Source organism: Melospiza melodia, chromosome 19 (genome assembly GCF_035770615.1).
Source record: "Melospiza melodia melodia isolate bMelMel2 chromosome 19, bMelMel2.pri, whole genome shotgun sequence".
Lineage (NCBI taxonomy): Eukaryota > Metazoa > Chordata > Aves > Passeriformes > Passerellidae > Melospiza > Melospiza melodia.
In genome coordinates, this window is record NC_086212.1 from 13,829,015 (window position 1) to 13,846,383 (window position 17,369).

The window sequence follows — 17,369 nt, forward strand, 5'->3', positions numbered from 1 at the left end:
GTTAAAGTTTTGTTCGCTCTGAATATTGTCTTGAAAAAAAAAGGGGTTGCCATGAAAAGGTTCCATCTGTCACTCGTCCTGCACCACTTCTGATGGCAGAAATTACGGAATTGCAGCTGGTTCCACACTTTTGTGGCTGCTTGGAAAGTTCCCAAAATGTTTTGCAGCCTTGCTCTTCCAGGCAGAGCCTTGGGGACGCAGGTGCCTGAACCCCCAGGCAATCGAGGCTGACCTGAGGAGCTGCAATAGATTGTGGAGCACAAAACCTTCTGTGACAAGCCCACTGCAGAGGGGCAGAGTGACCCTTCAATCCCCTCCTACTCCTCCTTGTCCCCCCCTTTGAATCCATGTTCTATTATTGCCCTCTGGTAGTTATTAATTATTTTTGTATGTAAATCTGTCTTGGTTTGAAAAGGCAGATTTATATACAAAAGGCAGGAGGCTCCCTTGAAATGGAGGATGTAAACCCCCTCTCTCCAAATGGGGATGCTCCCCCAGCCCCTGAGCCCAAAGGCAAGGCTGATTTCCATGGATTTCCTCCTTTGAACAGTGCCAGCATCCCCAGGAGCCTTTCCCTGGCCACAGCCACTGAGAATCCCTGCTTTTCTGACTCTCATTTAAACTCACAAACCCTTCAAACTTCTTCCTTTATAATCCACTTTTACAGAGCCATTCCCTGGCCACAGTCACTGAGTGTCCCTGCTTTTCTGACTCTCATTTAAACTCACAAACCCTTCAAATTTGTTCCTTTCTGATCCATTTTCACAGAGCCATTCCCTGGCCACAGTCACTGAGTGTCCCTGCTTTTCTGACTCCTCTCATTTAAACCCACAAACCCTTCCAAGTTGTTCCTTCCTGATCCGTTTTGAACAGCCTGGAATTGCAGCAGTTTCTGGTGCCACCTCGTGTCCCAGAGGAGCAGATCTGTGCCGCTGCCACTTCCCCTGGGCATTGGGACATTTTGGGTTTGACTTCTTGGCTCTGGGGCGCAGGATCAGGGTGAACACGGTGAGACCACCAGGGAGGGTGAGAGGGTGAGACTTCTGCATGAAACGAGTTTGAAAAATTGATTAATTTATGAATTGGTGCTTTGGCTTTGCCTGGAATTGCTCAAGGACAGGCTGGGCAGGGCTTGGAGCAACCTGGGATAGGGGAAGGTGTCCCATGGCAGGGGATGGAATGAGATGAGCTTTAAATTTCTTTTTCAACCCAGAGATTCTGTGATTCCATTATTGCTGTTTGCTGCCCAAAGGATGAAGAATTGTTATTTTTGGAAATGTGTGGGCTGTCCCTTCCCTTGATGCTGACCATGAACCACTGTCAAAGCTGCTGGGGATATTTTTGCTGTTCAAAATTCAGCAGCTGAGTCCCTTGTGCATTATCAGTCAAGGGAATTACTGATAGCCCCATTGCTAATTACTGATTTGCTTTATTTATGTGTCAAGCTGCCACTGTGCTTTGCAGATGTATTTTACAAATAAGTGAAGAATAACTAAAGAAGCCAAAAAATGACACTCCCATCAATCAGACTTCATGTACCAACTTCTTCATTGTAATGTATTTTCTCCAAGTTCCTACTTTTATTTCTTTTCCTTTTATGGATCCTCCCATTATGCATCCAGAATACTGAATTAATTAAAGAATTAACTCATATTACCCCGAAAAATTATGACTCACATTTTATGGGAGAATATTTCTTTTATGGTGTATCAGGTGAAACATATAAAAGTTTAAATTTTCTTCCTGAACAAGGGTGCTGCAAAAATGGGCAGAATTTTGCTGAGCATCACTAGATGTCACCCTCGACCTGAATTTAGTTTCACAGAAGTTTTAATTTTAAATTACTCATCTTCTGTTCCCATACTCTCCCATCTTTCCCCCCTTGCATTTCATGCATCTTCCAGCTCAGTGCAGCACAAACTGTCGTGCATCAAAATTTTCCTTGCTTAAAACCAGAATCAAAATTAGGCCAAGCGGAAATTGCTGGATTCTGCAGTACCATCAATTTCTGTGCTTGATCAGCACTGAGGGGATAGAAAAAGCAAAACCTCCTGGGACAGGGTTTCTTTCTTTCTGTCTGGTTGGCTTTTGTTCAGATCCTGTTGGAATCTCCATTGTGGGAAATGAAGAGGAACGCTGAGGTCAAACCCCCATAAAGTCACGAGGAGCTCTCACCTCTCTGTTTCAGCACCATTTCCACAGGAAAATAAAGAAAGGGCCCTTTTATAAAGCAGGTTTAGGCTGCAATTTTCAGGTGCAGCGAGTTTTCAGGGAAAGGCTTTGTTTTTCAACTCTGAAATTCCTTGTGAGAGCATTCCAGCCCTGCTGGAACATTCACGCTTGAGTGAGAGGCAAAAATGTGTTTATGAAGTTCATGCTGTATTTGTGTATTTATTTAAAGGATAGTTTCATTCAGCTCTCATTTTTTTTTTAACCTGAAATAACTTATTTCATGGTGTTCTTTCCTTAGGTGAAAACGTTTAGGAGATTTCTTTAGGAAATTCTTGATGAAATGAAAAAGAGAGTTTTGCATATTAAAATAATTAAATAAAAATAATTAAAATAAATAGAATCCTGTCATTTCCCCACCCTCAAATGTTCTGTGCTGCTGCAATCATGTTAGAAAGAGAAGTTCCTTGGGATTCTCTAATTTTCAAAAGAAAATCCCTGTTCCTCAAGGGCTGAACATTCTAAGGGGGAACAGGCCAGTACTAGAAATGTGATTCTGAGTGAATTAATTGCTATTTTATTTTAACCAAATGGCTGTCAAAGAAATGTGTTTCTCATTAATCCTTTTTCTAGTTTAGTGAAAATTTTCCATCTGCCACGCTGGACACAGAGCACTCAGAATTAGGGCATTGAAAGACAATCTTTTATTAAATATTTCCTTAGAAGACCTGGATTTAATCAGGCCCTGTTACATTATTGGCTGTGTTAGGCTAACACTCCATCAAAGACACTTTAAATCAGTTCAAACGATTAAACCCTGGTTATATCAGCAAGTATTGACCTTCCATTTAATTTCCAGAGCCTCGGGTGACCTGGGGGAGTTCATTCCTGATCCTTTCTCTCCTGTTTCTGCTGCATTCACTGATGGGTGGGATTTGTACTGAGCCAGAGCCCAGCCTGGGCTCAGAGGGACCAGAGGCACCTGCTCTGCCCCGACCCCTCAGCTTCCTGCCTTGTTTCTGCTACAAAGCTGCTTTTAGAGCAGCAGAGGAAGGACACCCGTCACCAACCCCACACGTTTTCAATTCCTGTTGCTTCTTAAAAACTCTGCTTTGCATTGACGCTTCAGGGCCTCTGATTTTTCTCCTCTGCCTCTGCTTGGGGGAGAGGAACTTTCAAAATGTGAAGAGTTGACTTTCCAGCTGTGTCTCCTCAGAACTTTCAAAATGTGAAAGCTTCACCTTCCAGCTGTGTCTCCTCAGAACTTTCAAAATGTGAAAGTTTCACCTTCCACGGTTTTTGTCAGGGCTGGGGTTTGATTTCAGGAATGCTTTGCTGGTAATTCCCTCTCCTAATCACAATTCTCTCCACCAGTACGGACAGCAAAGGGCATTTAAATGCACAAGATTCCTCTAAAGATGCACAAGATTCCTCTTAATGCACAAAGATGCACAAGATTCCTCTGAATGCACGAAGATTCCTCTAAAGATAAAGAGATTTAAAATGCTGTTTATCTTTAGAGGAATCTTGAGCATTAATCTGCAGGTGCTTACTCCCAGTTTGCAGCTCCCCATGCTGGGGTTTGGAGATGTGTTAAAAATTGCTGCTGTGCATAAAAACACTGCTGGGAACGTCCAGCATTGTGTTTGGAGCTCCTCAGGCAAACTCCCTTACATTTACATGGAATTTCTGTGGGAACTGACATATGTTGGGTGTTCAGACAGACGCAGTGTAATCAATCTTAATAGACAGTAATAAATCATCATTGCAGCATTGAGGGCTCAGTGATTTCAGGAAGGCACTGGGAACATAAATATCAGTTCAGGAAAAGCAAACAAACAGCTTCTACATTTTTTTGGTCTTTCCACAGAGCTGCCACGAGGAAGCCAAGCATCATTATTGTTTCTTTCAGTTCTCAGCATAAAAGGAAGTAACACTTAATAAAAGCCATTGGCGGCAAGATCTCATAAGAGAGAGAGGCAGAGAGAGAGAGGAGCAGCATGCTGAGGAGGAGCAGGTGTGATTCATGAGTAAGCTGCTCCTTGGCACCCTGTGGGATACTGATGAAACAAATAGAATTTCCCCAGGCATGGATAATACGAGAACAGCAGACACTTTTTCACAGGTAAAGCACAAAGTGCTGTGGCTGGTGTGGAAGTGCTGCTTGCTGTGCATAGCTGAGATGGTTTATCAGGAGCTGGGGAGGACTTGGTGCTTTTCTGGCAGGGGATTTGCAGCAGGGTTTGGTGTAATGGGCTATTATGTGATGTGAGCTCAGCCTGCTCTAATATATCACTGAGTGTTTGCAGAAGGTGGGCAGGAGACAACATTTTCATGTGCTTTATTCTTGAGAAAGTTGAGATGTGCAAAGTTTTCCTGATACAAGGAGAGGAGATCTGTCTTTCTCCTGCCATGCTAGAGAGGATTTATTAACACTTTACATTATCTGTGCTAAAAATTTCCATAAGGTAATTGGAGGGGGAGAAAAAAAGTGCTTTATATTACAGGCAAAAGCAGCCTTTTGATAATCCCGCTGGAATCTGAGGTGATTGATGTGCCAGGATTGAATATACATCAGCCTGCAGCACTGTGGGTTTGTCTGAGTGCCTGCCACACACAGAGGCTTGGAGCATCCTGCTTGTTCCAAAATTTGTTTTAAAATACCTGGAGAACTGAGTTGTGGGGAGCTCCTGGGACAGATGATGGGATTGGCAGAGGGAAAAGAGGAATCAGGGGAAGAGAGAAATCAGGGAAAAGAGGAACCAGGGAAAAGAGCAGTCAGGAAAAAAAGGAATAAGGGAAAAGAGGAATAAGGGAAAAAAAGGAATAAGGGAAAAGAGGAATAAGGGAAAAGAGGAATAAGGGAAAAGAGCAGTCAGGGAAAAGAACAGTCAGGGAAAAGAGGAAACAAGGAAAAGGAGCAATCAGGGAAAAGAGCAATTAAGGAAAAGAGCAGTCAGGAAAAAGAGAAATCAGGGAAAAGAGTAGTCAGGAAAAAGAGGGATCGGGGAAAAGAGGAATCAGGGAAAAGAGGAATTGGGGAAAAAACACAATCAAGGAAAAGAAGAATCAGGGAAAAGACCAGTTAGGGAAAAGAGCAATTAGGCAAAAGGAGGGCTGTGTTGTGTGCAGGCTCTGAGCTCCCCTGGCTGGCCAGGGCTGAGGGCTGGGGAGGATCCAGCCCTGCTTGCTTGGTTTCCCAAGTGAGAGATTTGCCAGGCCAGGCTCTGGCAAACCCCAGAGCAATCCCACAAACAGGAGGAGGAAAACAAAACCCATTTCTGGCTTTTTGGTTTGTCACAGGGGAACAGGGCACGGGCTGCTCTTGCACACTTTGAAAGTTCTCCTCCTCCAAGCAGAGGCAGAGGGGAAAATCAGAAGGGCAGGGACAGGGATGGGTGATGCAAACACTGAATTACTGAGCTTGCACACATCAGCTGATCCACCTGCAGAGCCATAAACTGCCCCTGGCGCTGCTGCAGGAGGTGCTGAGGTGCTGCCATCGCCCTGGGGCAGCTGCTGGGGTTGGGAGGGCGCAGTCCCACCCTGGCAGGGTTTGCCCTCTCCCTGCCGCCCGGGCACAGACAGACACACAGACAGCTCAGCAGCCTCTCCCCTTCCCTTTGCGCTGCTGGGGGGTCGGGGGCAGCGCGGGAGTGGAAATAACCAAATGCTGGCAGCCACAGAGGGCCTGGCTGAGCGAGGGCAAGCAGGAAACCGCGGCCAGGCCGTGCCACTGTCACCGAGTGCCACCGCCAGCAAAGCACACGCACTGCTCAGCCTGAGGGACACCAAAATACCCACAAAAAACACAAACCGTGCCTGAGAAATCGAGATTTGAACTGCTTGTGAACTCCTCTGAAAGGCAGACTTTATGTCTTGCTGGGGCTTTGCATCTGAGAGCTGCTCAGATCACGGTGCAAGGTCAGACCCTGGTGCTCTTCCACCCTGCTTTGCTTTAATCAACTGCTTTAAAGTGCTTTATCCCCATGGATTTCCCCTACAATTTTCATTAGACTTTTTCTTAAAGGCCACTTCTCTTAGATGATTGATTTTTTCCCTTTTTTTTTTTTTATTTTATTTTATTTCCCTGGTCTTTTCTAAGGTAGCTTAAGGTGGATTTTCACTGTATACTTACCAAGGGATCAATTCTATTTAAATATTTTCCATATTTTCTGACCTGTGTATTCATGAAGGTGCATCCAGCCTTGACAGCAACCCCTGAGGGACATCCTGAGGTGTGTCCCCCTCAGTTTCCAAAAAAAGTTAAATTTCCTGCTCCTGAGCCATTTGGAGCTCCTTGTTCCATTCTCAGTATTGCCCAAATTCCTTTGGGGTTTTGATGCTGTAACAATCAATCTCTCCATACCTTTACCACTTTTGTTTTCAATAAAATATATTTTATTGTAATTTATTTCTTTACCAGTAGGAAATAAATTACAATAAAATATATGTTCATATACCAGTAAGAAATAAAATACAATAAAATATATTTGGGATATTTTATTGTATTTTATTATCTTAATATTATTTATATATTAATTTTATTTTTTTCCTCCAGCTCCTTCTGGAAGTGGCAGAATGAATATTCCCAATATTCATTTCCCAATATTCATTCTCCTGGGAGCATGATGAAAATCCCCAAGCCTTTTTTGAACAGAAGTTATTTTCTGACTTTAAGATCAGCTTAAATAGACATCCAGGTAGCTGATCCTGAGGAATCTGCCTGTTGGAAAAAATAGTGTATTTTAAAATTATTAATAGTGTATTTTTAAAGTATTGAGAACAGAACAAAACCATTTACAGAGACAAGGATCACATCCTGCTGTATCTGTCAGAGTTTCAGAGGAGATGGACAAGGAGAAATTTACCTCAATATTTTTCTAGGATGATTTATCAACAACCCAGGAAAAGCCAGGTCAGAAATGATAAATTGATATATCAGCAGATGGATGCTCGTTGGGTTTTTATTTTTTGTTTTTGGTTTTGTTTTTTTTCTTTGCAAGCTCTTAGTCCATGTTTTGATTAGAACATAATGAAGGGTTTGTTCATTAAATGTTCCAGCTAATTAACAGGGAACTGGTGGAGCCCCTCAGTGAAACGCGCATGAAATCAGAGCTGCTTTCTCTCTGTCACTCCCCACCCCTCTTGCAGAGCAGGTGTTAATGTGATTTAATAAACCTGCAGCAGATGAAACCTCTTGTTCAGCATTTAGCAATTTAAGCAGCCCAGAATTAATCTTTCTTTTACAAGACATGAGGGGCACAAGGTGAGACTGTGAGCAGAAGGATGCATGTTCTTCTCCAAAAAACTGAGATGTGGCTCTTGAGTATCCCAGCAATCTTTGTTTCGTCACAAAATTAACCTGATTCTCACAAATATGATAATCCTCGATGCTTCTTATCTCTGTGGATTATTTTAATTACCATCACTAAAGGCACAGAATGTTATTATTTCAGTAGCAAACTGAAATGCTCCTGTGTGAGCCACCCCCTTTATTCCATTTCAGTCCAGTTTGTAGCAGAGCATTTAAACTGTCCCTCAGCACACCAGGAAACTGCTGGATAAGTTCACACTGGAGGATTGCTCTGAAATCAAATCTAATTTAAAATGTTCAGGCCACGGGCTGTGGTGATGCTGAGGCTGGCTCTGATAAAGCAGCAATGGAGGAGATTCCCAGGATTTCCTTTTGGAAATAAAGCTCTCAGGCTGGATGGAGTTTTCCAACACTTTTAAATCTCTGCCTGCCCCTTTCCCCTGGGAAAACTGAGCCTTCAGTCCTTTGCAGCCTTGTACTTAATTAAAGTGCAAAACAAGGTTAGATATGGGCCAAAGCTTAATTCTTCTCAAGAAGAATTTGTTTAATTGTTTAATTTGTTTAATTCTTCTTAAGGATGTGTAGTGGCAGGAGACCCCATCATTTTCCTTGCATGGCTCAGTGTTATCCTTATATTTTCCAAACATCTCAGAAGAACATCTTTTGCTGTAATTTCTCTCTTTTGCTGTAATGTAATTTCACTTTTTTTTTGCTGTAATTTCACTATTTTGCTGTAATTTCTCTCTTTTGCTGTATTTTCTCTCTCTTGCTGTAGTTTTCCCTCCTATTTCTCCTCACCCCTACTCAGAGGGAGCCTCCTGCTCTTCCCTTTTGGCAGCAGCTCTTTGTGACCCTGTGCCTTCCCCAGGCTGTGAAATCCCAGTCCTTCCCTTGGAAATCCCATTTTTCCATTATTGCTCCCATTATCCTGATCTGGACCCATCCAGGTCTTTTCTTGTGGCACGGAAACCTCCCCCCGTTCCAGCAGGATCCCCTGTCAGTGCTCAGCTCTCTGATTTCAGTGTTTTGCTGCTGTCTGGGATCTCCCCGAGGGAAATTCCCTTTTACTGCAGCAGCACCGTGGTGGGAGCTGCTGTCACTTTGCAAGCTGCTCCAACTTCTGGGCTTTTTCTGCACAAAATGTGTTTCAGCCAGTGCTTGTGAAGCTGGCAGCTCCTGCTGAAAAAAAAATATCCAGATTTTTTTTTTCTCCTTTTTCTGCTTGCTGAATTATAGATTATTGCTGTTCTCATTTGTCAAGGCTGTTTGGAATTCAGATCCCCCTCGCAGTTCTTTCCAGCTGCCCATCAAAATCTGCAAATTTAATAAAAACAATCTCCAGTCCTTCAGCAGATCACAGTGCTCAAATAGCACAAAACTACAGCAGTCTCCTGTGCAAACACTCAATTTATCCTGAATTTTCGCAGTGAAATTACTTCCCAAGTGTCATTTCCTGGTGAGTTCTCAGGGCTGATGGAGCAGGAGGCTCCATGGTGGTGATTGAGGGAAAATCTGAAGTGTGAGACCTAGAAAGTGTCATTTCTTTCAGAAGGAATTTTAAGAAACGTTAAGGGTTTGAGATTCCTCAATATGGTGATATTTTCAATATTGCAAATAGTTAAAATTGTTGGTTTTGTGCTATGGACACACCACTGGGCAGCAGTTTATATCTTCATGGTTTTGAGAACTGTTCTTGGAGATTTTGGTGTTGTTGCAATCAATCACTCCATGCCTTTGTACCAGTGAGAAATAAATTACAATAAAATATCTTTGGGCTCCTCCTGGAAGTGGCAGAATTTCCAATGTTTTCAAGGAAATCAACTCTTGCTTGATGAATCCCTTCTCTTTTGAATAAATATTGACAGATGTTATTCAGCCACATATGGATCCGCAAAAATAATGCAAAACATTATTACAGATGGATAACTTATTTGATGAATAGCAGCTCTGTTTGACAAATAATATCAGTCTGTCTCTAGGCTACAGGAGGTGGCAGTGCCACATAAAAATGCCACATCAGTCACCTGGGCTGAGGTTTCATGGAAATTGAAACTGGAGATACCCCAGTCCCGGGGGAAAACCACTGCCCTGGAAATGCTTGGGAGCACTCAGAACATTTTGGGCTGAGTTCAAACCTGGTGAAAGTGAATTAATCAGGGGAGGGAGGCTGATAACACCAGGCTGGAGCTTTAAGGCAATCCAGATTGTGTCTGTTGTCTGAAAATCACTTAAGTGGCACATTCAGCATGCAGGCAGGGTGAACTTAGTCAGATTTATGCCTCAAAATTAATGAATTTTCTCTCTGTAAATGAGCAATCAGGCCTGGCCTGATCCTTTTCCTTAGAGGGGAAAGTTCCAGAAGCTGCTGGAGGGCAGAGGGTTTGGAACAAGCGCTGCCAGCCCCTTCCCTGCATCCTGCACAGCCAGAGCAGCTGAGGATGTTCAATGTTTCATCAGGACACGAGTCAGGAATGCTCAATAACGAAAAGCCTGACTGGAGCTCAATGAAAACCTCTCCTCTCTGGTGCAGGGAGCAGGATTTCTGCATGGCTGGGCTTTGTTGTCTCAGGAGGTGACAGAGATGGGGTGGGTGAGCTGTGAGCATCCCCAGGTGTGCCTGGGCTGGTGTGTGTCCCTGTCACGCCAGTGTGTGTGACAATTCTGGGGTGGGTGAGCTGTGAGCATCCCCAGGTGTGCCTGGGATGGTGTGTGTCCCTGTCACACCAGCGTGTGTGACAATTCTGGGGGGCTGGATGGAAATCTCTTGTTGGGGGGCCACATTTCCAGTGCGCACATCCCAGGAGCATTTCTGCAGTGGGATGCTGTCACAGATATCTTTTATGAAAAATCCTTTTTTTAGGATTTTTTCCTCCTGAGAAGCTGAGAGGGCTCAGGAACAAAATGTGAACATTGATTATCTGCTGCTGTGGAATGCAACAGGTGCATCTGGGATTGGGCTCATGTGGGTGTTTGTAATTAATGGCCAATCACAGTCAGCTGGCTCGGACAGACAGCCAAGCCACAAACCTTTGTTATCATTCTTTTTCTATTCTATGCTTAGCCAGCCTTCTGATGAAATCCTTTCTTATATTCTTTTAGTATAGTTTTGATGTAATATATATAATAAAATAATAAATCAGCCTTCTGAACCATGGAGTCAGATCCTCGTCTCTTCCCTCAACATAAGACCCCTGTGAGCACCATCACAGGATCCAGGCAGGGTGGGATCAGAGGAATGAGAACAAAAAGCCACAAGTGGCTCCAGTTGCTCAGGTGGCAGGGCAGGGCAGAGCTCTCAGGTGGCAGGGCAGGTTTGCAGGGTTGGATCGTGCCCTGGAGAAGCCCAGAGAGCTCAGGGGGTGCCCAGGAGCCAGAGCCACCCTGTGACCCTCTGGATTGCAGAGAGAGCAGCCAGAGGAGCACATCTGGTGTTTCACCCCTGAGCAGTGCCCCACGAGCTGGGTGCTCCCTCTGCCCTGACCAAGAACCACTTGGATGGTGTGGCTTTAACCACATCATTTTCCTTCATGGAGTCTTGGCAGATCTGGGATTTTCCCAGTGATATTCCTACATGCAAACCCTCTGGTGGGTCCTTTTGGGTAAATGGGAGAGGCAGGAAGGCCTGGGAGGGGCCATGGCAGGGCAGAAATCTCCTCTCTCCCCTCTAAACACATTTTATACCAGGCCAAAAGTATAAAAACCTCACCTCTCCTTCCAGAGAATGTCTGGAGCCCCAGGCTCTTCCTTCAATTGTGAATTCTTTCAAAGCACTTGTGTGGCTGTGCTGAGTTTGGGGAGGGTGATGACAATTTAATCTGGTTTAAACAAGCTGCTGTAGCCTGGCAGGTAAGTGAGGGCATTATTAACACAATCTCGTGTATTTCCTTAATATGCCTGCTTTGTAATAGAGGAATTTTGCCTCCCTCCCAACCCTCCTGGCCCCTTCCCAACCCTCCTGGCCCCTTCCCAACCCTCCTGCCCTTCCCTTGCTCCCGCACAGCCTTCCTGGTCTCTGCACCTGGCTGTCCACCTGGAGAGTTTGGGAAGAACCTTTGGAAACCCCTGGAATCTCTCCAGGTGGTGAAGCCATTCTCAGGGCACAGGGAGCCACTTGGATCTTGGAGTCTGGATAAAAGATTTCCAATTTCCTAAGCTGTGCTGGTCAAACCTCCAGGCTCCTCCAAGCTCTGTCTCTGCTGAGGAGTGGCTGTCGCACAGGCTCTGGCTCAGAGCAGGGTTGGTTTTTCCCCTCCAAACCCCTGGCACTGCCTTGCTGCACTCAGCAGTGGCACAAACTCCTGTGTGAGTTCACTGACAGATCAAGCTCCTGTTTTGGGGAGAGAAAAAGGGGAAGTGGAACTCTGGCTGTTCATGTGCTTCACTGAGTCCCCGTGGCAGCTGCAGCTCCCTGTACCAACAGCAGTTTGCCCCCTCTTCACCCTGAACATTTCAAATGCTCCTGGTTTTTCCTTTGTGTTGTCCTGTGTGCAGGGCTTTGCACTCAGGATGAGGCAGGCTGCCATGCAAAATTGATGTTTGCACTTCTTGCCAGGGTTTCTGACTCAAAAGGCTTTCCCCCTGGCAGTTCTATCTCCAGATATTACCACCACGTCTCCTTAAGTTGTAAAAGCCCCTGTATATTTGATGTCTTGTGGACTTTGACCAGGTTTCAAAGGGAGATTATATTTGCTGGGCAGGCTGTCAGTAGAATATAAAATATGAGTGAAATTGTAATTTTATGGCAGCTGCTGTGACTGTGTCACAAGCACTCTGTATCCTCACAGCCTGATGAAAAACCAGGCTCTAAAAGCATTTGATTGACTTTTTTTTTTTTTTTCTAGTTAAGCCAGGAAAAAATCCTCAAAATCATGAACATGGTGAAAAACAAAGAAGTGAGCATTGAGGGAGCTCTGCATTTGGCGCAGAGGGAGGGGTATGCTGAGAAGGTGAGGCTGCTGCTTTGATGTGTCTGGTGATGTGTTCAGATGTTCTGGAGAGCCCTGCTGAGTGAGGAGGGTGTGTGCATTGCTCTCAGGGACACAGTCCTGGTTTGGGGGTCACAAAGAGCCCAATTCCCAACCCATCAGGGCAGGGGCAGCTGGCTGTGCTGCCTGTGCCCTGTGTGGGGGCTGCTCCGTGGAAATGCTGGCATGGCCTGGACTGGGGAGCTCCAACCCACACAAGGGTTGTTATTCCAAGGGTGGCAACAAGTCCTGCATTAATAAATGTGGGGCAGAATCCCAGAAATGCAGAATTCCATTCTGGTTTGGGTTGGAAGGGGCCTTGAAGCTCGTTCTGTTCCACCTCCCTGCAGCTCCCACTGTCCCAAGCCCTGTCCAGCCTGGCCTGGAACACTTCCAGGGATCCAGGGGCAGCCACAGCTGCTCTGGGCACCCTGTGCCCACCCTCTCAGGAGGAATTCCTCCCAGTATCCCGTCCAACTCTCCTCAATTTCAGTGTGAAGCCATTCCCTGTGTGCTGTCCCTCCATCCCCTGCAAATCCTCCCTCTCCATCCTTCCCGCAGCTCCTCCAGGCACTGCAAGGCTTCTCTCCTCCGCCCTCAGAGTAAAGAATTCCTCCCCCAAATTCAATCCAAACTCGCTCTCTGGCAGTGTGAAGCCATTCCCTGTGTCCTATCCCTTCCTTTGCGAATAATGTCCCTCTCCACCTTCATTAAGGTGATTAACAAAAGTCAGGAGGGATTTTCCATCCGTCTCCACGTGGAATTCTCCCGCAGGGCTCCAGGGCTGTTTCTGCTCACAGAGAGAGATTTCAGCCGAGCACAGCAGGGTTTGGGTGGCCAAACATTATCCCAGTGTGGGATGTGTTGCTGATTTCTGTTCTGTTTTCCAGGATCCCCAGGATTTGTTAACTGGGTCCCAATTTAACTTCATTATCTACAAATACAAACACTACCGCTGGCAGAAACGGATTCTGCAGGTAACCCTAAAAATTCTCACCTTTGGTGCAGTGTATAACAATATAACAAAGCCAGCTTCTGGCAACAACACCTGATGATGATTTCTTGCTTTCATGAAGTCAGGGACTAAGGTTTAATGGTTTTTTTCCTGGATTTCACTAAAACTTTTGTAGTTTGGACAGCATTTGTTAATGAACAAGTCCAAATCATGCATGCTACAGGGTGGATTTTATTTACTACATCTTAACTGTACAAAATGGAATTTTTCCAGCACTATCCACCCTTTTTTTTGGAATGAAAAAATTATTTCTTTAGACATAAAGTGGAAAAAGGGAGAGATGTGTAGCAGATGTGGAAGTTATCAGTCTGGGAATCTGGATTAGCTTAATTTCAGTTCTCTAATTACCAGCAGCCTTCAAAAGTCAGAGATAATCTTGAGAAAGGTTCTGCTTTGGAGGTTCCCTGCTATAAACAGGACAGAGGGAAAGGCCACATTTGGTGGTGTGGTCTGTACAAGTTTTAACTTTTAACTTAGAACTGCATTTCAGAGGCTGAAGGAGTGAGGAACTGGATGAGTGGTTCTGCTGTTAGTTTGGGCTGAAGGGGAAGTTTCTGCACTGGCTTTTGAGATACGGGGAATTTAAAAAGAAATAATATTCCAGAGTGATGAATTGATGCATATTCATCAAAAGAGACGTGTGGAAACACAGCTTACGAGGAATATCTGTCACTAAAACAAACATTGGGCAATATTTTGGTGGCAGGATGTAATTTTTCAATTATATTTATTCTGCTCTTTTATCTGAACACAATTGGGCTTCTGCCTTTGCCTTTCAACAAAGACGTCCTCGGGTGATGCAGAATTTCCTCTTGCAGCTGGATTTCAGCAGCAGGACCATCTTTAACATCGAGAAAGGCACCATCAGGAAGCAGTTCCCTTTCTCCCAGGTCAGGGGCTGCGAGGACTCGGAGAGGAGGCGTTTCAGCATCCTGTTCCACGGCAGGCAGCACTACGAGCTGGAGGCTGTGTCCCTGGAGGACAAGAGGAAGGTGGGCTTGGCTTTGGCTTTGGGTTTGGGACGGCGCTGAGGGGAATAACAGCTGGGATGGAGGCGCCCAGCAGGACCCAGGCACTGTGCAGGCAGCTGGGGCTGCAATTCTATTCACAGAGAAAAGCAAGGCTCAGCTTCCCAAGGATATTTGGGATGTTTGCTGGGAATCGCAGGGAGGAACCTCAGAGAAAGAAAAAAACAATTACTATCCCATATATATATATATATATATATATATATATATATATATATATATATATATATATATATATATAATATTATATGCGATATATATACTTGGTTACTGTATACCAGAGTTCTGGTATATATAACTCTGGTTACTGTAAACCAGAGTTCTGGTTTACAGTAACCCCTTCAGAGTAAAATTATATTCTCCTCAGACGGACAGGTTTAGAATTGTGGCCATAAAACCAAATTGCAGTTAAGGAGTTTTGCATCATAGAAAGCCCTGGGCTATTTTATGTTGATTTATTTTACCCATTTGATTGTGACTTTGTACTTGTAAAATCCAAATATTGATGTCTTATTCAAGGGAATTAACGTGGAAAATGTTTTTTTTCTCTGCTGCCACTTATTATCTAGATAATCTACCTGCTGAGCAGAGTTATTCAGAGCAATTCTTACAAGAGACCAGTGGAGTCCTGGCCTGGGAGAGCTGCAGAATGTGATGTGATCCACGAAGGGCTGCTGGATTTGCAGGAGAACACCTTAACCTCCACTGAATGGGTGAAGTATGAGCTCTGGCTTTCCTTAAAACTTCCGGTAGACGCATTTAGATTTGAATGTGCTGATAAGAACTTTATTATTTAGTTGTTTTATAAAGTGCAAAGGTAGATGCCCAGTCTCCATGAGATGGAAGCCCTGCAATGACCTGTCAGGGCAATAGAGGTACCCAAAAAACCAGAGTTGTGATCTGGAGCCTGCTGGGAGCAGTGGCTGCACAAATCTCCAATGGTGATGGTGCTCAGAACAAATTTGATGCTGGGACTTTTTTTCTCTCTTCACTTTTCCCTCAATTCTCAGTAACCCAGTGGTTTTCCATGGTTTGCTCCCATTCTGCAAACAAACCTGAGACAGCTCCTAAAACACGTGGAAATTTCTTAAACCGTCAAAGGAAAGAGAGAAGAAAAAATTCTGTCGAGCTAATGAAAAAAAAAATTCACATTGTAATTATCTGCACAGGATAATTATCTCAAAAGACTTCACACTTCACAGAAAATTATTTTAATTGCTTTTAAAAGGCTGCCACTGTATGTGTTGTAAACACCATCCTCCAGTGTGTCCAGGATTTGTTACCTTGCAACACTGAACAGGTTTGTTAACAAACAAAAATGGATTTTTATTTATCTTCAAACCCCTGGTCGTTTTCTTCTTGGTACTTATCCTCTCTCTTCCTCCTTTTTTTTCTTTTTTTTTCTTGGTAAAGTAAGTGATGGTGGGAGCACCTGGAGATTTGATTAAACCATAAGTCCCTGCTGGAAGAAAGGAGAGATCAATGGCACTGCCAGCTCCATTAAACAATTCTTATCACTTTGACTGCTTGTATGGGAATTGATGCAATTTTTATTTTATGTTTAATTTGTTCTGGAGCAGCTATATTTACTTAAATTCTTCACAGAACACCTTAATCAACCAGCCACACCTGGAAGAAACAGTGGAGGGAGAGTTTTGTAGAACTGCCACAATGATAAAGAAAGGCAGAAACCTTCCAGAAAAAGGAGAAGGAAAATGTTAAATAGCAATAAACCCACGGTAAAGCCCAAAATCCTGTTGGGACCTTTGTTAAAAAGAGCAGGGCAGAATTCCAGAGGAGAGGCCGAAGCACAGGACTCTGATGGAATGGAAGTTCTGTATGCTCAGGCCATTTCTTCCAGGATTAATTATAAATTAAAGAGCTTTTTCCCCCAAATTTTGGCAGAGTCACTTTGCTGGAAGCCCTCAAGAGCAGAATATTTTAACCCATTCCTTCCTGGGAATGAGAAGATCCAGGATGAGCTGCCATGGAGTAACAGGATTTCCAGGAGAGGGATATTGGGCTGGAAGATGGGGAACTAAATTTGGTGACTTGTTTATAGCTTGGTGGAGTGAAATCTGGAAGACACACAAACCCTGGAGCCTTAAGCACTACTCAGTCACAGGTGGATTCCTGTATAGCTCAGAGTCCCAAAGATCCACTACCCCAAATAAATAAAAGGAGCAAATGGAGAGGGAGGGACAGAGCATGGCTGAAAAATTAACAGGATTTTTGTCATTCTGAATTGATGGTCAGATTTAATTCTAGCTCTCACTGGGCATGGCAGGCTGTTCAGATTTTATGTCACACTTTATTTGGGCGTCAGACGAAAGCAAGAAACTCTCAGATAAGAACACCTCACAGATTTTACGCTCTGCTATTGATATTTGTGACTGTTCCGTGGAGGATGCTGTAGGAATGTGGAGGTTTATTGCCATGGGAAGGTGCCGGGCTGCGTGAAGAGGACACCAATGAGCCGCGTGTGCATCCCTTGTCCCTCAGGTGCCTGGCAGAGCTGCGGGAGGGAGAGCTGACCCTGTACAGCCTGGGGCACAGGAGCCCTGCAGCCACCATTGCCCTGGCAGCCGGGAGCCTGGGGCTGGGCAGGGACGGCGCCTGCAGCTGCTTCTCCCTGCACGCCGGGGACCACCGCTACCTGTGAGTACAGCTGTGCATTAAAGATCTGCCAAAGCACAGCCGGGGCTGCACTGCTCTCCACGGAGAAAAGCAGGGCACCGCTTCCCAGGGATGTTTGCTGGGAATCGCAGAGAGGAGCCTCAGAGAAAGAAAAAGCCATTTTAATTTCATTGTCTGTGCCAAAGTAGAATGCGACGTGGAGATTGTTCACCCAGGGTGATGGGGTTTTGTTTCTTTGA

General features: G+C 44.7%; 1 protein-coding gene across 1 annotated transcript; it reads left to right on the forward strand.

Moving 5' to 3' along the window:
- Nucleotides 1-4,154: 4,154 nt before the first annotated feature.
- Nucleotides 4,155-17,364, forward strand: LOC134426920 (uncharacterized). Its single transcript, XM_063172292.1, has 6 exons — nucleotides 4,155-4,294; nucleotides 12,328-12,432; nucleotides 13,341-13,427; nucleotides 14,284-14,457; nucleotides 15,063-15,211; nucleotides 16,996-17,364. The coding sequence occupies exons 1-6, from the start codon at nucleotides 4,196-4,198 to the stop codon at nucleotides 17,153-17,155; spliced, it is 774 nt and encodes a 257-aa protein (XP_063028362.1). The 5' UTR covers nucleotides 4,155-4,195; the 3' UTR covers nucleotides 17,156-17,364.
- The last annotated feature ends 5 nt before the right edge of the window (nucleotides 17,365-17,369 follow it).